The sequence below is a fragment of the Triturus cristatus genome, chromosome 1_2 (genome assembly GCF_964204655.1).
Source record: "Triturus cristatus chromosome 1_2, aTriCri1.1, whole genome shotgun sequence".
In the NCBI taxonomy this organism is placed as follows: Eukaryota; Metazoa; Chordata; class Amphibia; order Caudata; family Salamandridae; genus Triturus; species Triturus cristatus.
This window is the reverse complement of record NC_140580.1, coordinates 972,920,318-972,941,818: the sequence shown is the minus strand read 5'-3', so window position 1 is coordinate 972,941,818 and position 21,501 is coordinate 972,920,318. Positions and strand designations below refer to the sequence as shown.

Genomic DNA, 21,501 nt, shown 5'->3' with positions numbered 1-21,501 from the left:
GAACCTTCTAGTGAGTGTTATGAGAATATAAAGCTGAGGTTTGTTGACAGCTGAGTTGCATTTTGTAAAATAAAACCTTTTTCTAAAGGTGTTGTGTTTATGTCTCCTGCTTCGCTGTGTTTTGATCCATTGTGTGGGAGATTCTGTATTATCTGAAAGGCGAAGCAAGACACACCCTGCTTCTGTAAATAGTACATGGTAGTCATGTTGTCTATGTGAATGAGGACCACCTTGTTCACAACGTGACAATGGAATACTTTCAGTGCTAGTTGAACAGCCAACCGCTCTAGGTAATTGATGTGGCAACCTTGGTGCTCTGGTGCCCACTGACCTTGAACAGTGAGGTCACTTACATGTGCCCTCCACCCCGTAAGGGAAGCGTCCGTTGTGTTGACGATGTGCAGAATTGGGCTGAGAAAAGGGCGACCGTGCAACAGGTTGTTGGTGTTCCACCACTGCAAAAAGTGATCAGTGCAACTCTCAATTCACACTAAGTCTCCCCAGTGACCCTCCCCTTGAGATCATTGTTGCGCTAAGCACTTCCAAAGGGTGCATGTGAAACTTGGCGTGGGAAACTATGGCAATGCAGGAGGCCATAATTTCAAGTGGAGCATGACTGTTTTGACAGGAGATATGGCTGAGAAAGAGGGAGCAACGCCTGCAAGGCCTGCACCCATGCAGGACTGGGATAGGCCATACCCACCACAGAGTTGAAGACCACCCCTAGATAGGGCTGAAATTGGAGCAGTTGATGTTCAGACTTGGTGGCGTTGATGGTGAACTCCAGCTCGTGTGAGAAGTTTATGATAGCTTGGGCGTGTGCAAGGTATTTCTGTTGAGTTATGCTCTTGATGAACAAGTTACTTACCTTCGGTAACGATGTATCTGTAAGAAACATTAGTTAGTTAGATTCCTCACCTTAGAATATCCCCAGGCGTTAGGCTGGATCCGGAAAGATTTTTGTAGCAATACCCCTTGCGCGTCGCTAGGCGTCGTCTGCGGCTCCGCGTCCGTCGTTGGAGTCGTGCGCCGGAATGACGTCGGAGTACTTAGACTCCGCCCTCGCGCGCTGACGTCAGTTCTTGTACATAGCTTTCCGCAACAGGAACGCTGAGCCATGCAAGAGACCCGACACTGGTGACAAAAAATCTAGGGCCCTGAAAGGGAGAACCTAAACCCTAGATGTCGGTTCGCAGAACGGGGAGGCTGGGTGGGTCGGTGAGGAATCTAACTAACTAATGTTTCTTACAGATACATCGTTATCGAAGGTAAGTAACTTCTTCATCTGAAAGAAACACGTTAGTTAGATTCCTCACCTTAGAATAGATACCTCAGCGATACCAACCCCGGTGGTGGGTCTGCGAACCAAGATCACACCAGAAAGTCCTGGAGAACAGAACGGCCAAAGTGGCCATCCCTCCGGACTTGGCTGTCCAGGCAGTAATGTCTCGCAAACGTGTGCAGCGCAGCCCACTTCTCCGCCTGACAGATGTCTTGCAAGGGGACTCCCCGTCCCAGTGCAGTCGTGGCCGCTGTGGCCCGAGTAGAATGGGCCCGTAGCCCAACAGGAGGAACCTTTTTCGCCAAAGAATAGCAGGTCTTAATACACAACACGACCCACCGAGAGATGGTCCGCTTGTGTACAGCTTTACCCTTCTTAGCCCCTACGTATCCAACAAAAAGTTGGTCGTCCACCCGGAACGGTCTTGTGCGGTCCAAATAAAAGGATAGCGCACGTTTTGGATCCAGACGGTGGAGCCTCTCTTCATCTTTTGAAGGATGCGGAGGCGGAAAGAAGGTGGGCAACGTGACAGATTGCCCGATGTGAAAGGGAGTCACGACTTTAGGCAAGAAAGGACGTGTCCGGAGGACAACTTTGTCCGGATGAACTGAAAGGAAGGGAGGCTTGGAGGACAAAGCCTGGAGCTCACCCACCCGCCTAGCGGAGGTGATTGCTACCAAGAAAGCAGTTTTCAAAGTCAAAAGACGGATGGGACAGTTATGAAGGGGCTCAAAGGGAGCGCACATCAGAAAAGTGAGAACAAAGTTCAAGTCCCACTGAGGCATTACGAAAGGAACAGGAGGGTACATATGAGTAATGCCCTTGAGAAAGCGTGAAACAACAGGGGACTTGAAAAGAGAAGGCTGATCAGGAAGCCGAAGGAAGGCAGAGATAGCAGCAAGATAACCTTTCAAGGTGCCCAGAGCAGAGCCCTGCTGGGCCAAAGAAAGAAGAAAGAGGAGAACCTCAGAAAGAGGGGCAGAAAGGGGATCCACAGCCTTTGCTGTGCACCATGCCACAAATTTGTTCCACCGGCAGGCGTATACCGTCTTTGTGGAGGGACGCCTGGCTGCCAGAATGATATCACAGACTTCAGGAGTCAAGTCAAATGGCATCAACTGCCGCCGCTCAATCTCCACGCATGGAGGTGGAGGCTGGACAGGTTCGGGTGGAGGACCGTCCCCTGCTGCTGCGACAGAAGATCCTCCTGAAGAGGCAGTCATATCGGGGTATCGATGGACATACTGAGTAGCTCGGGATACCAGTACCCAATCCGGAGCCACCAAGATGACTTGGGCCCGGTCGCGCCTGATCTTCTTCGGCACTCTGGGCAGAAGTGGGAAAGGCGTACAACAGACCGCAACTCCACTCGCGACGAAAAGCGTCTCCGAGCGAGTGCCACCTTGGAAATTCCAACGCGCAGAACTGCTGACATTGCACGTTCTCTTCGGTGGCGAATAGATCTAACCAAGGCTCTCCCCACTGCAGAAAGAGACCTTGCGCCACGTCCGAGTTCTGACGCCATTCGTGATCCATCATGCACCGGTGGCTGAGTTCGTCCGCTCTGGCGTTCAGAGAGCCCGCCAGATGTTGAACCACTAGGGTGATGCCCTGGTGTTCCAGCCATGTCCAGAGGCGCAGGGCTTTCTGACAAAGGGTCCACGACCCCACACCACCCTGTTTGTTGCAATACCACATGGCGGTGGTGTTGTCCGTGAACACCTGCACGACACTTCCCCTGACAGAGGGAAGGAAGGCTTTCAGTGCAAGTCGGATCGCCCTCAGCTCCAAAAGATTGATATGGAGCAGAGTCTCCGCCGGAGACCAGAGTCCTCTGATCTCCGCCTCTCCCATATGGCCCCCCCATCCCAGGAGGGACGCATCCGTCACTACCACGTGCTCCGGTTGAGGAAGAGAGAGGGATCTGCCGCTGACCCAATCGCGATTCTTGAGCCACCACTGCAGCTGTTCCGCAGTGCCCTCCGAGATCAAGACGTGGTCGGACAGGTTGCCTCGATGCTGGGCCCACTGAAACTTCAGGTCCCACTGCAGAGCCCGCATCCGCCATCTGGCGTGAGGTACTAACAGGATGCAGGAGGCCATCAGCCCCAGAAGCCGCAGCACCAACCTGACCGAAATCCAGGACAGAGGCCGGAAGATGGGAATCAGGGCTCGAATGTCCAGGACCCGCTGTTCCGGCGGATAGACCAGGACCTGCGCCGAATCGAGAACCGCCCCTATGAAAAGGAGCTTTTGGGAGGGACTCGGGTGCGACTTCGGCACATTGATGAAGAACGCAGGAATGCAGGAGGTCTGCCGTAGTCTGGAGGTGGGAGACGACTTGCTGGGGTGAGCCCGCCTTCAACAGCCAGTCGTCGAGATAGGGGAAGACTGGGACCCCTGATCTGCGCAGATGAGCTGCGACCACCGCCATCACTTTCGTGAACACCCGAGGGGCACTGGTGAGGCCGAAGGGGAGCACGGTGAACTGAAAGTGCTCCTGACCCACCGTGAACCGCAGGTAACGCCGGTGGGCCGGCAGGACGGGGATGTGGAAATAAGCGTCCTGCAAGTCCAACGCTACCATCCAGTCTCCAGGGTCTAGGGCAGCAAGAACCTGAGCCAAAGTGAGCATCTTGAACCGTTCCTTCCGGAGGAAGGCGTTCACGCTTCTGAGATCCAAGATCGGGCGTAGGCCCCCTTTGCCCTTCTTGGGAACCAGAAAGTAGTGGGAATAGCAACCATGACCTACTTCTGGACCAGGAACGCGCTCGAAGGCCTCTTTGGCCAAGAGGGCCGAAACCTCCTCCCAGAGAAGATGCAAATGATCCCCCGACATACGGTGGTTCTGCGGTGGCATGGCTGGAGGGGTAGTCTCGACGGGGGGGGAGTAGCCCCTTCGGACGATTTGCAGCACCCACCTGTCCGAAGTGATGGAGCGCCAGTGGAGCAGGTGATGGCGAACTCTGCCCCCCACTGGCGTTGAATGGGCCAGAAAGCTCGGACTAGGAGGGCTTTGAGGTGGATGCTGCCGGGGTGGATGTGGACTGACCGGCACGTTGTCCTCCAGAACCGCCTCAGCGGAAACCACGTCCGCGACCGTGTGCAGGTTGGTTCTGCGGCCGGTGGCTGGGCGGACGTGAGGAGGCGCCCCTTCCTTGGCCACGAAAGGCGGAAGTTTGCGGCCGCGGGGCCGAAAGACCCAAGGGCTTGGCCGTGGCCCAGGAGTCCTTGAACCGGGCCAGCGCACTGTCCGCCTTCTCGCCAAAAAGGCGAGTGCCATCGAAGGGCATGTCCATGAGGGAGCTTTGGACATCCCCTGAAAACGACGTGGACCTCAGCCAGGCGTGACGCCGAAGCGCCACCGTGTTGGAAATTGCCAGACCCAGCGAGTCCGTGGTGTCTAGTCCACATCTAATGGCGTGCCGCGCTGCATCTCGCCCGTTAGCAAGTGCTTGGGTGAGTCGCTCCCGGGCCTCCTCCAGGCACATGGGCAGCACGTCCTCCACCGCATCCCACAGCGAGTGGGAGTAACGGTCCAAAAGGCAAGCGGTATTTAAAGACCGCAGTCCCAAACTCACGGACGAGAACAGTTTCTTGCCAAACTGCTCCAACCTCTTGGATTCCCTATCCGGAGGAGCGGACAGGAAGGAGGATTGGGAGGTACAGGCCTGGATAACCAGGCTCTCGGGGGTGGGGTGGTGGGAGAGGAATGTGGGGTCGCCCGGAGCAGGGCGGTGGCGCCGGGCTACGTTCCTGTCCACAGGAGGGACTGTGGAGGGCTTGGACCAAGTGCCCTGGAGAACGTCAATGAGGGCCTCATTAAACTGCAGCAGAGGCTCAGTGGAGCTTGCTGTCGTTTGAAGGACCTCGGTGAGGACGTTAGTCCTCACAGCCACAGCAGGCAACTCGAGCCCTAGAGCTTCGGCCGCCTTGCGCAGCACCACAGAAAAGGCTGCACCTTCCTCCGAGGCCACAGCCGGAGGAGAGATGAATCCAGCGTCTGGAGGGGTATCCAAACCGCTGGCGTCCCCCAATTCCTCTGCCCAGTCCTGAGACAATTGGGCCTGTTTGGCCAGAGGGTCCTGAGACCCCTCCCAGTCGCCCTCATCATCCGATTCCTGGTAGACAGGAGGAATGATCGGAGCCGGACGGTGGATGAAGCGGTCACCCATCGGAGCCGGACGGTGGATAAAGCGGTCACCCATCGGCGCCGGTAATGGCGTCGGACGGCGCCGGGTCCGGAATAGGGCTAAACTGAGACTCGATGCCGTGCGGGGACGGCGTCGGGGGCGGAACCAGAGTCGGCGGCGTCGTGAGGTTGACCGGCGCCGGCAGATATCCAGGCCTGGATTCCTCGGGAACCTGTGGCGTCGGGGCCGGAACCCTCGACGGGGCCGGAGCCGCCGGCACGCGAGGTCGCCCAGTCAACCCCGCGGGCCTCGAAGGCGCGCCGGAAGGCGTCGACGGCGGAGCCAGATTCCTCATGGCCGAGAGGAAGGCACTGACCTCCGCCGGAGTCGCGTCAGTCCCAGGGACCGGAGGGTATGGAGACAAGTGCGGCTCCTGCGGCTCTGGCAGAGCCGCGGGGGGGTGGATCCACCCGGACCCTCGGCCGGGTCGCGCGACTGGCGAGGGGAGTCCGAAGAGCGAGGACGCCGCTTGGACTTCTTAGAATGTTTGGAGTGACGGGACTTACCCGAAGATCCCGACGAGCGATGTCGATGGCTGCGGCTCCGCGAACGGTCCTTTGACCTCCTCCTGGACCGGGACCGAGAGCGACGCGGAGCCGAGTGTCGAAGCTCTAGTAGCTTACGGGACCGCTCCTGCCTAGCCTTCGACGTCAAGGCCTGACAGTCGGAGCACGAGTCCGCGTCATGGTCGGCCCCCAGGCAGTACAGGCACCGGCGATCCGTTACCGACATCAGTCGGTGACAGGCGTCACAATGCTTGAATCCAGGCATCCTACCGGTACCAGATGTCGAGTCGAGTAACCAAAAGAGGTCAAAAAGTTAGTCAAAAAGTGACTAGGGGTAAGCTCTTCCCGGATCGGCGCTTACTGGCGCGGAAAAAAGAAGAACTGACGTCAGCGCGAGAGGGCGGCATCTAAGTACTCAGACGACGTCATTCCAGCGCACAACGCCAACGACGGACGCGGAGCCGCAGAAGACGCCTAGCGACGCGCAAGGGGTATTGCTACAAAAATCTTTCCGGATCCAGCCGGACGCCTGGGGATATTCTAAGGTGAGGAATCTAACTAACGTGTTTCTTTCAGATCAGCCAGTCATCCACATAAGGGAACTCGAGGATGCCTTTGTGCAGCAGGTGCATGGACTTCATTGCTAAACATTTTGTAAACACTTTCAGGGATAGTGGTGTCCTCGAATGGCAACACCTTTTTACTTTATTTATTGCCCTTTCCACAATTGTTTTACACATACTACAGGATATATGCATATCAATTACATCCATTCTTGTTTACGACTTATGTTTCCATTATCAGTCTGATATTAGTTTCTGGAATTCGCACTTGTACTTCATATTATAACAGCTTCCAACATTTTACACATTTGTGTCTCTGTAACATATTAGCTCGGTTTCCCGGGGAGGTTATCACATCTATTTTTGATCAACATCGTGTTTCTCCCATTTCGGATTAATGGCATTCCCGTATATACAACACTAAGTTTAATCGATGCCTGCTATATCCTTAAGTAAAAACTTTGTGCCTAACAACTCGATCCTATCACGTTTCCGCATGCGATCTCCTTATTGCTAATCAGTGCAGCAGGGGGGTCTGGGTGTATGCATGGGGTCTGCACTCTGAGTGTCTAGTCTGCAGCTCTACTCACAGCTACCGCCCCCCTGGGTCATAAGTATAGTTCGTACACTAGTGTCTACCAACCCCTGTTTAAGTTTTCCTTGTCTCGTTCAGTTACCCCTCTTGTCTCTGTGCCTGGGCAGGTGGTTCATTTGGAAGTGGTATTGTCTCTTCATGGTCTGTCTCATCGTTTTCAAGGTCTAGGGTCTCCCAAGTTCTCACCAATTCCTTACATTGGTCTGCTATTGGCCAATTATGTACCCCTCTCGCCTCCTTCCTAATAAGTGCCCTCGTCTCTGCCTCAGCCAAGCTCGTGAAGTCCCTTTTCCAACTCTCCATCTGTGGTACCGTATCTGCCTTCCATGTCATTGCTATTCGCCTCTTCACAAGGGCCATGGCTAGATCCACAAATTTGTTTCCTACCTCCCTTTTCGGTGGGCGTGTAAAGAAGCCTAATAGACACGCCTCCCCAGTATTGCCAAGGTCTCTCCCTAGTGTCGCTCCAGTTTGCCAGACTACTTCCGCCCAGAAGGGGGTCAATGTTGGACAACTCCAGACCATATAAATGAAGTCTACATCGCGCCGATCACATCGTGGGCACGGGCGTGTCTCCCCCGTCTATCATTCTAATTCTATGTGGGGTCAGGTAAGTCATGTGGACACTGGATGTATTTCAGTCCTGTATTACGCGTTATGGTCTTGGGGGAAGCCAGGACTTTGTTCCATTCTTGATCTTTCAATTGTTTAACGCTTGTTCCCAGCGTTCCCTAACTTTAGACAGTGTCGTCAGTGATACCTCTACTAATGTCGTGTAGAACCATTTCACTTGGTGGGTGACCCCTCCTAAGGTAAAAAGCACATGGAGCAGGGGGTGCGTCTCTGGTTCCGCTCCTCCTCCTCCCCACAGCTCTCTAATAGTGCAAACTAGGCCCTCGTACTGCAGGAACTGGCCCACCGGCAGCCCATATTGTTTTACCAGTTCCACAAAGGGGGTCAACGTCCCTTCACGTTAAAGGTCACCCACTCCCTCCCATTCTGTCAATTGCTCTGAGGTGAAGATGCGGTGTGGGATTTCATGTGGTAGACCTACTAAGGGGAGCTGTGGAGAGTATTTGGGGGCTACAGGGAGCCTTTCAAGGCTTTTTCTCCAGCATTGTAGTGCTGTAATTTGTAGAGTCGCTGATAAGGGGTTATGACTCTGTGGTCCAATAACTAAGCCAACACCAGGGTGGGGCGAGCTCTTAGATCTCACATGAAGATTTCCTCCGCATTGGTTCCTTCTAGCCACTGGGCCAAACACTGCAGCTTAGAAGCCAGGTAGTATAATTCAAAATTGGACGCCCCTAGCCCCCCCATTACATACTGGGCAGTGCATTGTCATCAGCGACACTCTCCTATGTCCTTTCCCCCTTCCCCCCATATGAAGTCCTGTACCAGTGAGTCCAGGGGAACAAACCAGACCCTGGGTAACACCAGAAGGAGGTTCACGAAATAAGAGTAACCTGGTCAACATAACCTTCTTGGTCAGTGATATGCGTGCCATTATCAGGAGCTTCAGCGAACTCCAAAACGCTACACAAGATCTGAGCGAGCTAAGTGCTCTGTCAAGATTGACTTCGCGAAAGTCAGTCATGGAGTGGTAGACATGTATACCCAGATATTTAAACGTGATTGGAGCCCAATTAAGATCTGTTGAGAGCGTTTGGGGTCTCGGAAACGGTCCGGCACCCGGGAAAAGGCAAGTCTTTGCCTTATTTACTCTCAGTCCTGTCAGGAAAGCGAATCTGTCTAATATATGCAAGACTGTACCCGATCCGGCCACTGCCTCCCCCAGATATATCAACAGGTCGCCCGCATATAAGGAGACCATATGCTGTCTCTCATCTAGGATCAATCCCAGCCCCGCCCTGGCGGAAGAGAGCCGCCAGTGGCTCCATTGCCAGCGCAAACAGCACAGGGGACAAGGGGCAACCTTGTCTTATGACGCGGAAGATCCCATATTGGGCAAAGTGTGTTCCCCCCGTTCGAACCCTAGCAGTTGGGCAGCTATATAGTATTTTAACAGTGTACCCACTTTTCCCCAGCCCCATCCACTCCATACATGCTTGAATGGCAACACCTTGAACTGATAATGGTTGCACTTACACAAACCGTAGGTAGCATCATTATGCTGGGTGAATTGGGATGTGGAAGTAGGCATCTTTGAGATCGAGGGTAGTCATAAAGTTGCCTTGCTGTAGTAGAGGTATAATATCCTGTAGAGTGACCATGTGGAAATGTTTTGACAGGATGTGCTCATTGAGGGGCCTGAAGTCTGGTATAGGCCAGAGAGGTCCTTTCTTCTTGGGAATGAGAAAGTGGAGGGAGATTACCCCTGTGCCTTGTAGGTGTGATGGCACTGGCTCTATGGCGCCTTTGAGGATGAGAGCCATCACCTCTTCCCAAAGCAGGCTTTGGTATTGTGGGGAGACGATGTGTCTGCGAGGTGGGATGTTAGAAGGAGTGGAAGTGAGCTCACAATAGTAACAATGGAATACGAGGTCTGAGGTGATCTGCTGCCATGTGGGGAAGAACCCTTGGAGTCGACAATGGCAGGTGTCATGTGGTCGGGAGAAAGGAGTGCAAGTGGCTACTTGGCAGGGGCAGCTCCCTTGGGGGAACCACCCTTACCTCTTCCCTTAGAGTTGTTGCCTCTGTAGGAACCACAAATGTAACCCCTTTCAGAGGGTTGTTGAGGCTGCTGACGTTGGAAAGAGCATGGGGAAGTAGCTTTGAAGCTGCCTCTGTAGGCAGACCGCCAAACGGACAGAGAGCATTGGGAGGGTGTCCATGGCCTTGTCGGTCTCTGTGCCCTTTTAGATATTCCACAACATCTGATCAACCTGCAGCCCAGAAAGGTGCTCTCCATCGAAACTGCTGTTGAAAGTCTGGCTTGAAGTCAGAGACCCTCAGCTAGACATGCTTACAGATGAGTACGCTGGAATTAAGGCAGCAAGCCACAGTGCTGACAGCATTTAGGGCACAACGTATGGTGATATTCAAGATGAGTTGCCTTCGGAGACTAACTCTTGGCTCCTTTTACGGTACTTATTTGGGAGATGCCGGAGGAACTCGTCCACTTCATCTCAATGAGCCCTGTCATACCTGGAAAGTAATCCAACTGAAACAGCAAAGCTCCTTTGATTGGCGGATTGTGCAGCAACAGGTTTGCAGCAGTATCAGTCTTTTTACTTTCTTTATTCGACAGCGTGAGTCGCCAGTGCCCTCTGCATTGGCCAGTTTGCGGGCACGGTGGACTACCAAAGAGTTGGGGGGAGTTGGCGCTTAATGTAGACTGGGTCGGACGGGAAGGCCTTATATTTTTTTGTCCACCCTAGGGGTAACCACCTGGACTTTAACTGGTTCCTTGAAAGTATTAGGAAACAGTTTGATCACCCCCTTTAACATTGGCAAGTATTGCATGGAGCACTGGGAGGAAGAAATTGTTGCCAACAGAAAATTCACCACAATGACCTCCTTATGCTTTTCTAATTTATAGAAAGAGGCCGTCCTGCCTGGGACCTCTTAATAGGGGGTGGCAGCATTGGGAGGGACCGGCTAGATAAAAGTCAGGGGCCGTGTCCCCTTGAGGATTCACATCATACAGATCCCAAGGATCATCCTGTGGATGCTGTTCATAAGGGTCCCCTGGACTATGCCCCTCAAAACCTGAATGTGGTGACCCCAGAGGAGTGAAGAAGGAGGCAGGGAGGTCAGTAAGCTGTGGGAAGGGAAGGTGTCGTAGTAGGAAAAAAGGGGGTAGGTGGCAAGGCAATGGCAAAGGGCTGTTTGCCTTGGAATGTATCCTTTTCTCTTAGGCAGTTGTGACAGGTGAGTCCCTCCTCAAAGCTGAGCTTGAAGCCATCCTTGGTCGGTTGGAGTGGCTTCACCAGGATTTGTCCAGTGTGAGGATGAATGATGATATGATGCTGGCGGGCATTGAATTCTTCCTGCAGCCACTAGAGAACAGGTTCGGTGGAGCTGGCAGAAGAAGCAGGTCTCGATGCTGAGGGGTTCCGGTGGGAGAGTCGGTGATGCCCAGCAGAGCTTCGATGTCAATGGGTTCTGCTCCAAAGGGTGCTCTGAAGCAGCTGTCGGTGCCAAGGGAGTGGCCGGCGCCAAGTGTACTGGCTTCAATATGCTCTTTGTTGCCGAGGCAGAACTTGGTGTGCGAAGTGTGCTAACCATGGCAGAGAGGCAGTGGTGGACCTGGAAGCCTGTTGCAGGGCTTGGAGGCTGGACAACTGCCCTCTTGGAGGGGGGGGGGGGGGTGTGCTTGGTGTGAAAGTGGTGCCGTTGAGGTGATGTGATATACTCATGGCTAACTCAGTGGAAGGCAAGTCCTCCATTACCAAGCTGGAACCCAATCTGGGTTCTTGCGAGAAGGCCTATTGCACGGGGCCATCTGTTTCACCTGGGACTCGCCCTCTAGGTCCTCGGCACCAAAGATGTCCGAGGTGTCATCACCACGCCACTGCGACATTTCAAGACGATGAGCGGAAGACGTTGCAGTAGGCCTTGTTGCGCTTGGGGGTGAGGCAGAGGTTACAGTCCTGGTGTAGATCCAGAAGGTCAAGACCCCTAAAGGGGCGTCAAAGTTGTGCCAATCCCCAACCTGGACGGACGGACGGACAGACGCTCATCAAGTCAGTATGGGAAAGGGTAATTTGATGCAGAACAATACCGAGGGAAGGGAGAGGAACCTAGAAGGCTTGAAGAGATTACTGCAGCAGCGTTGATCCGGACCTCAGTAACACACATCTGAACCAGACAGCTGAAAGACGACAAGCTACCAATGGAGCTGATGCCCATTAGCACCACCAGTAGTAGGAAGAATCACAATACCTCATGACTCGAGAACACTACTTCAGGAAAAAACAGCTTGCACACATCCGGGCCCAAAACCAGATTGGAGGAGTATGCGTAGCATGTATAGCTACAGCCATACATACCTCGAACAAAGCATTTAAATACACCTTTTCGTCAATCAGTACCAAAACATTACATTGTCTTTATTTTAAAATGAAGAGATTACAAATAAATCACAGGTCTCTGATTCAGTGTACTAATTAAATATATATCCTTTCACGACTAAGAAATCTCACTGTTAAAAACACACTGTATTAATTTAATCTACTGCATCGACAGAGTAAATTCATAGAATGTTTTCCTTGAGAGCAGAATATTAATACTAATAACAACTGGATTAACCACTAACCTTGGTTCCCGAATAGTGTGTTGCCCACCATTAGGTTCTTCAACACCTTGTCAGGGGTAGAGTAAGCACTATATAAATGCAATGCAATGCAATGCAATCACAAACAATACAAAGTGGCAAAGACCGTTTCATGATCAAATAGATTTATTGCTAGTAAAATATCATTTTTGTGCATTTCCTCTAAACCAGTAAGCCTTTCAAGCTAAATATTTTTGTTAACAATGTACATTTCCAACATTTTCCACTACAGAAATATAGTTATTGCTCACATTTTCCCTAAGTAATTTGGAAATGTAAAACCAGCACTGCTTTGCATCCTATTCGTTGGTACGTTTGTAAAACAACAAAACACATCAAATTCATGTTAAACCGTTTTGTTATATTAATTCATAGCTTTAATATCGGCACCGAGGTTTTGGTGGAGAGTGTCACCTGAGACTTGAGACTTTTTCTGGAACATCTCTGCTATCACTCAACCTTTCATCCATCATCAATAGCATTTACCATTTGCTCAGATATTAGCTTGGTGTCCTTTGTTGGTTTAAGGTAAAATTGTGGCATTTTAAAAACCTACTGTGATAATCCAGCAAGATCACTGGGTTATATTTTGCATCAGACTCGAAAACAATTTATATCTAAAAGTAAAAACACTATGTTGCTTTTAAATCAGCACTTTAAACCTGCTACATACCAACTTAAATTGAGTAGATTTCTTTTTCATTAGGAAGTTGGGTAAGGGTGCAAAAGTAATACAATTTGGCATGGAATTCAGAGCTGATGCACCAAAAAGTCTTGTTATTTTGGCACAAATTAATGAAGAATGACTTTGACCTTCTACTTGTTTTATAATCTGATAGCTTTGCAATCGACTGCCTGATTCGTTATGCATGTTAATAGCTCTTGAAACAATTAGTTTTCCACGTAACAGTCAGTATTATACACCGCTATGTTTCAAATAAATGGAGATTTACCCACCAGATTCTCTGATTTAAAAAACATTAGCCAAAGGACCTCAGGTACTTTTACCTGTCACTGTGGGAAGAAAAGATTAATGCTATAATAAAAATGTATCTGTGCACAATCTTTTTATGAAAGATGAAGACTGGTAAAACCCATCGCACATAATTTCAAATAGACATGCAGAGGCCAGCAGCTTTTGCTCTGTTGGCTGCACAATAGTGCACTTGAAGCTGGGCTTTCACTTGGCATTAGAAGTTAATTCAATCCTACATGTTCCTGTAAATGGCAAGAGTGGCAACATAACCCAATATGAAGGTCTTGTTTGCAAAGACGTTGGCTGTTAATTGTAACCTTGACTCATACTTCCAAAGGAAGCCCACGTAGCAGGATGGTGATGAACAGACCACAATGGTACAAGAGAAAAATCCATTAACAGCCTGGATGAAGACCTATACTCTAGGATTTAACTGAGCTTCTCTACAGTGCACATTTAACAAACAGACAGTAACCCTGTTTTTACCAAACTTCGACGTCTATGAAAAAGTTCTTCTGTTAAAAAACAAACAATAACATTTACTAAGAATTTTAAGAAATATTTGCACCCGACGACTCGGTTGTACTGGATTCCCATTTCCAGACATGTAAAACGTGGTCATAGAATGAGCAGGTTGCAAGTATGTTATGCTCTTTTTGACGTGTCAGGCATCCAGCCGAGTCACACTGGGAGTCATCCTCCAAATTCACAATCTTCTTTGCTCCAAAGTCAGCCTCTGGGACATAGACACCTTCCTCATCCTCGACAATCAAGTCAAAGCTGCCGGTGGGGGATTCGTAGGAGATCTTCAGGTTCTGAACTTGCACCTCTAGTTTCCGATCACTCTTTGCAACGGCATGACTCTCTGAGCTACAGCAGTCCAGTAATGAAGTCTCTGGGTTAGAGGCAGTGGAATCTGCCAGAGAGATTTTAGACCAATCTGCTCCATATGCCAAGGAGTTGTGTAGGACATAAGATGACAAAATAGGACATTCATCTGCCACTTTAGCTGCATTAAAGAATAAACGAAGAAGGGAAAAATGATCAAATGTTCTGTTGGAGTGGCCCAAGAGTCAGACATACATTTGGTGCTCAAATGAAGCCAAGCTATATTTTACAATTGGTACAAAACTGTTCTCAATCCAGTATCATGCTAATAAGCAAAAACTGACTATGTCAGACAGACAATCTTTATTCAACTAGTAAAACAATCATAAAAGTACAACAATAACAATGGAGCTCAGATATTTAAAAGGCATATAAAAGATAAAGGGCCAGATGTATCAAACAGATTTACCCATTCTGTGTCTATGGAAACATGTGTTCATACATCTGGCCCACAAATATACAATAATTTGTCAACGTACCACATTTCAAAGACAAATAAAAAACGAGAGAGCCAAGTAAAAAAAAAAAAAGATTTAGGATCTTACAAATTATTTGAAGAAGCTCACAGCTTTACATACAACTAGGGAGCCAAAATACCTTAATAAGAACAAAGCTGGTTAACATTTAACAAAGCCCTTGCCTTTAAGCACAGATATCAATAACGGTTTACTTTGCTGCGTCGGCATTGGCATCCCATGTGGCCATGCTGAGCATGGTGGACTATGTCATAAGAGGTGATCTGTCATCAATTCCTTCACATCACCATTGCATGGTAAATTGCGGGCATATTTGGAAATGGACACTTGGTCAATCGTTGGGTATACCTGTTGAACTTACTTCTGGCAATATTTGATGTAAGCCCTGTACGGTCTGCCATACTGGCTAACCATGCTGTTATACCATACCATGTACTTATTCATTTGCCCGTTATTGAATATGCTGTTTATTGACAAATGGGAAAAAAAAAATGTCAATAAAGATATTTAAATTTTTTTTTTTTTTTTAAATCAATAACTTTACTTAAATCCTTGTAAAATGTGCAAAAGAAAGAAAATGCAGGAGTGTTTGAGGGGAGGATTTATCACAGACAAATTAGAATCGCTGCAGGGTCATATTGGCTCAAAGGAAAGCATAAGCTGCTTCAAACAGAACCATAGAGAAATATGATGAGCATAGATCTTTCCTATGGATTAATAACAAGATTTAAATAGGGCTCCGGGCCTGGTGGTGTTTGAATTATTGCATTTTCTTGTATAGATGTCTTCTTCTATTCCACCCCCTCTCTAGATAATGTAGCATGGGTTATTCATTTGTCTGGCATTCTGAGCAAGATGGCTACTTTTTTAATGTACTGTAGCCAAGGTACCAAAAGACCATAGTCGCATGCTTGGCAGTTTTCAATGATAGAGTGGTTCAATGGAGCCTGGGGATTACTACTTACAGACAATCCTAATAGTAAGGGTTCTTATTGAACACTATTCTCCCCTCAACCCATACCTAATTTTTCAGGCAGGAAGAAAAGCGGGCTGTTGGGTGGAAACACCAAGAGCCGCCTTTAAAAACTACTTTCTTCTACCTCCAAATCCTGGGTGGGTTGATAGCTCCAAATGGCCGCCCTGTAAATCAGAACTGAAATACGTTTGCTAGTATCTACTTCCAGAAGAGGGAGGATCAGTTTGTTTCTGATCTTCCAAACAAAGCAAAATAAATCATATACAGCCTGATTAAACTGCATGCACCTGGTTGAAAGGCACTGTGCCCATGAGTTGGAGGCGTCCAAGTTAATACCCAAATATGGGAAATGCGCCACCATACCCACATTCTTGCCCTTGATGGAAATAGCTCTAACTTTACTGTTGGTTCTACCAAAGTAAGTTTTACTGAAGTTAGTTTCCAGATCTAAATGATCCAGGAACACCACAAGAGAGTCGCTCAACACTTTAAGGCTGTTGGGTGTTCTAGACATTAAAACAGCTTCGTCCGCATACATCAAATCAGGGAAAGATCTAGATTTCACCATCGGCATGTCCCTGCAATATGCAATCAAAAAGCATTGAGCTTGTTAATATACAATAAAAATAGTACTGGGCCAAGACCACAACCCTGACAAACTCCCCCTCCCTGGTGCAAATGAGTCAGAACATTCGCCCCCTGGGCCATATCTCACTGAAGCTGTGATATTTCTTTGCATAAAATATGCAGAAAATTGATTAAGGCCTTGTCCATCTCTATGCCGGACAAAATACTCCAGAGCTTTGATCGGTTCCCTCAGAATATTGTTCTCTACCAAACTCTGAATCCTTTGTAAGATAAGCCAGCCAACTACTTTAACCACGGAACCCAACAGGGAGATAGATCTATACCAGCGTGGTTCCTGCTTATTACCCTATTTAAACACCAGTACGATTAAAGCTGTAAGCCACGATGGTGTAATTATGGAGTTAAACGCTGAGTCTATGGCATGGGTAATAACAAGGACACAGAATTCCTGATTATTTTGCAATGGTCCACACGGGCCTCATCTAGGCCAGGGGAGTTGCCCAAGGGGCTCTCTAAGATCGTAGTAGTCACCTTTTGTAGCTCAAACTCAATGGAAAGGGGATAAATATGTGTTGGTATGTTGCTATCCAGTACTAAGTGACCATCTATATAGTAGATTGACTTGAAACGACGAACCCGGTCAGCTGCTTGAATGTGAATGACAGGGACAACATTCACCCCTGTGTTTAGTGACGGAGTTAACAATTTTCCAAAATAAGCTTGTGTCTCTATGAAAACACAAACTAATCTACTTCTCCTAGGCTTCCCCTTTGAGCCTTAGCCTCCTGTTCCTTGTGGCAATTTTAGAAGTATCTCTGCCACACCAGATACTCTCTTGTTCCCTGGGGTTGCTATTTAAAGCTGACCTCAGGCATCTATTGGCCATCCTGCAGTCCTTATTGAACCAGCTGGGCTGATCAGGGTTATAATTTGTCATGTAGAGCTGCAAATCTACACACTAAGCATAGATCGCCATATGGTGTTGGGCCTGGATGTTAGCAGTTGTTTTTCCTCTTGGAAAGTCTTTGGAAGTCACAAGGTCTGTGACTCCTCCTTTGGATCGTATTGCGCATGGGCTTCGGCTCCATCCTCAGATTGTTTTTCGCCAGCAGGGAAAGATGGAGCGTAGTAATAACAGTGAAGATGCCCATGTATGTTGTATCTAAATAAGATAAACTGGAACAGATAAAGGTAGCCGGGGAGGGGGGTGGGCGTGTGTAGATCTGCAGCTCCACATGCCAAGAACAGATGCATACTGGTAAGTAGCATTTGCCGTTCGAGACATATGAGCTGCAGATTACACACTGTGCATAGATTATATAGCAATACCCATCCTTAGCGGCGACCACCAGTATCTGTTGCAGTGGTTTGAAACAATGTCTTGAGTACAGCCTGGCCCACAATAGCCTGTTGCTTAGTTTGCACATCTACACAATAGTGTTTAGTGAATGTGTGCGGTGTTGACCATGTAGCTGCTCGGCAGATATCATCTAAGGGGATGTTCCCTAAAAATGCCATGGAAGCCCCTATTTTACGTGTAGAGTGGGCTTTAGGGGGAACAGATAGCGTTTGTTTTGCTTTGTGGTAGCAAATCTGAATGCATTTGACAATCCACCTAGCTATCCCCGACTTGGAGATGGGGTTGCCTTTGTGTGGTGGTGAGAAAGAGAAACAGTTGTTTGGTCTTACGAAAGGGTTGTGTTCTCTCGATGTAGTAGAGTAAGGCTCGTTTGACATCTAATGTGTGGAGAGCTCTTTCTTCAACGGTCTGTGGTTGCGAGAAGAATACTGGTAGTTCCACAGATTGGTTTAGGTGAAAAGGAGAAATGACTTTATGGAGGAATTTTGGGTCAGTACGGAGAACAACCTTGTTATGGTGCATTTGGAGAAAAGGTTCTTGTATCTTACTGACCCTTCTGAGGGAAGTGATGGCTTCAAGAAAGGTGGTTTTCCATGTTAGGAATTGAAGTTCACATTTGTGTAGAGGTTCAAAGGGAGGCCCTATTGGTCTGGTGAGAACGATGTTTGGGTTCCACACAGGTGAGGGTGGCACTCTGGGGGGAATTATTCTTTTGAGGCCTTCCATGAAGGCTTTTATGGCAGGTACTCTAAAGAGTGATAGATGTTGCCTGTTTTGTAGATAAGCTGCTATGGCTGCAAGGTGCAGTCTAATAGACGTGTAGGCTAGATTGCATCTTTGTAGGTGTAGTAAATAGCCTATGATGTGTTGAATGGACACATCTAGGGGATTGAAGTTATTGTTGTGACAATAGACCACAAAACGTTTACACTTGGCTGCGTAGCAAGCTCTAGTGGTGGGTCGCCTAGCTTCTCTAATGATGTTCATGCAGTCAGGGGGGAGATTTAGATAACCAAATTCTAGGATTTCAGGAGCCAGATCGCAAGGTTGAGATGAGCTGGGTACAGGTGTCTGGTCTCTCCATGGTTCTGGGTTAAGAGGCGTGGAGAGAAGTGTAGCTTTTGCTGCGTTACTACAGATAGTTCTAGCAGTGTGGTGTACCACGGTTGTCTGGCCCAAGTTGGAGCTACTAGTATGAGTGTGAGGGAGTGCTGTTGTAGTTTGCGCACCACTAATGGAATGAGTGGGAGAGGCGGAAAAGCGTACTTAAATCTGCCTGACCATTTTATCCATATCGTATTGCCTTTGGACAATGGGTGTGGATATCTGGCGGCAAAGCTTGGGCATTTGGTATTATCGTGGGTGGCGAAGAGGTCTATCTGTGGATGCCCCCACATTTGAAAGTACGGGTGAAGAACTTGTGGATGGAGTACCCACTCGTGGATTTGTTGTGTTTGTCTGCTCAGCAGATCTGCTATAGTATTTTGGACTCCTGGGACATGTTGGGCTAGGAGAAAGATTTTTGGGGGTATGGCCCATCTCCATATGCTCTGTGCTAGCTGAGAAAGCTGCGGAGAGTGTGTGCCTTCTTGTTTCTGTATATAGTATAGTATAGTAGAGAGGTGTGGCTCACTGGTTAGAGGCGGCAGACCCGTAAGCAGAGATTCGGCCAGGGACCAGGGTTCAATTCCCGACGCGGCAGGGTCGTGGACCGTGGTCAAAAACGGACTCGTTAATTCTCGCCTCGGTACCTACTCTAACCAGGAACACACTCGGCAACTCTGGGCATTAAGCTTGCCTCATCTCTACAACGGCCCCCCACAGACGCCGGGGATGCCTGGTTTCACCTTGGAGACACCCAGAAAGGGACCATCTCACAGGGAAAGCCAGGACGGGTTCCCCAGCGGTCTTCAGCGCCGGGACACCTCCTTGTGAGGTAGCTGTTCGCGCTCTACAAAATGCTGTATTATTATTGTATTATTAGTACATGGCTGTCATGTTGTCGGTGCGGACTAAGACGGCCTTGCCTGAGACATGAGTTTGAGAGGCATTTAGTGCTAAGAATATGGCTAGTAACTGCAGATAGTTGATGTGGAGTAACTGTTGTTGAGGAGTCCACCTGCCCTGCATGGTGTGATGTAGTAGGTGAGCTCCCCAGCCGGAGAGCGATGCGTCTGCTGTCAGTACTATCTGAGGAACCGGGTCCAGGAACGGTTGCCCTTTGGAAAGGTTTGTGGCGGTCCACCACTGCAGAGAGCGATGGGCCCGACCGTCTACCAACACCAGATCTGTCAATTGACCCTGGGCCTGGTTCCATTGGCGCGCTAAGCACTCTTGGAGAGGACGCATCTGAAGTCTTGCGTGGGGTACTATGAATATGCAAGAGGCCATCATTCCTAGTTGCGTGAACACTCGAGCTGGAAGAGTATTCTGGCTGAAATTTGGCACGGAGAGCCTGAATGCTTGCTATCCTGGCCGGGCTGGGGTAGGCTAGCGCTTTTGCGGCATCTATGGTGGCACCGAGGTATAGTTTTACGTGGGATGGTTGCAGATGGGACTTCATGTGATTTATTGTGAAGCCCAGGTCGTGAAGCAATTGGATAGTGGTGTGGGTGTGTTGTACACATTGGTTGTGTGAGCTGGCTTTTATGAGCCAGTCGTCTATGTATGGGAAGACATGAATGTGTTGTTGTCGCAGGTATGCTGTCACTACCGCTAGGCACTTGGTAAACACCCGTGGTGCTGTGGTGACTCCGAAGGGGAGCACTTTGAATTGATAGTGTTGGCCGTCCGCAACAAATCTGAGAAACTTCCTGTGAGCGTTGTGAATAGGAATGTGGAAGTAGGCGTCTTTTAGGTCTAAAGTGGCCAGGAAGTCATTTTGGGAGAGCAGTGGAAGTACCTGCTGGAGTGTGACCATGTGGAAATGGTCTGAGTGTATAAATTGATTTAGGGGTCTGAGGTCTAGGATGGGCCTTAGAGTGTCGTCCATTTTTGGTATGAGAAAATATAGGGAGTAAACTCCCATATTTTGTTGATTGGTAGGCACTAGTTCTATCGCACCCTTTTGTAGGAGGGAGATTACCTCCTGCTTTAGTGGTGTTAAATGTTCCCGTGACATTGGGCGTTGTTTGGGTGGAATGTTTGGGGGGTAGATGTTAGTTCGAGGCAGTATCCTGACCGAATTATTTGGATTACCCATTTGTCTGAGGTGATGGTAGTCCAGACCGGAAGGAAATTGTGGAGTCTGACCCCGACCGGAGTGGGATGGTCTGGGGGGAGTGGAGGGAAGTCATTGGGTAGGGGTGGAGGCAGAGCGGGAGGTGTTTGTCTTGCCTCTGCCTTTGTTACTGTTGCCCCTGTAGCCGCCCCTTTGGTAACCCCTTGTAAAGGTGGATTGGGTAGGGGCTTTATAGGAAGTGGAAGCGGTGTTGGAGGAGTAGCCTCTGGATGTGCTTCGAAATGAAGAGCGGCGAAAGGAGCGCCTGGGAGGATGTGATTGCAAGGCTTCCATAGACTTAACCGTATCTGTGTCTTTTTTCATTTTTTCTAGGGCCTCATCCACTTTTGGGCCGAAAAGATGTTCCTGGTCAAAGGGGTGGTTCAGAATGGAAGCTTGCACCTATGGTTTGAAACCTGAAATCCGTAGCCAGGCATGGCGATGGAGGAGGATGCTGGTATTAATTGCCCTAGAGGCGAAGTCAGCTGCATCTAGGGCACAGCGGATGGAGGTGTAGGTGACGGTTTTGCCCTCCTGGATTAGCTCATTGGCTCTATTTTTGTATTTGTCAGGGAGGTGTTGCATTATGGCTTCCAGTTCATCATAATGTGCCCTGTCATATCTTGCCAGAAGCGCTTG

The 21,501-nt window shown here is 49.2% G+C and overlaps 1 protein-coding gene across 2 annotated transcripts in view; it reads right to left on the bottom strand.

Moving 5' to 3' along the window:
- Nucleotides 1-12,486: 12,486 nt before the first annotated feature.
- DPH7 (diphthamide biosynthesis 7) overlaps nt 12,487-21,501 on the bottom strand; it is a 118,338-nt gene continuing 109,323 nt past the window's right edge. For both annotated transcript variants that reach the window (XM_085610500.1, XM_085610508.1), the window contains exon 10: nt 12,487-14,363. In XM_085610500.1, the coding sequence (XP_085466626.1) occupies nt 13,906-14,363 (458 nt within the window). In that variant the 3' untranslated portion in view covers nt 12,487-13,905. The remainder of the gene's footprint in view (nt 14,364-21,501) is intronic.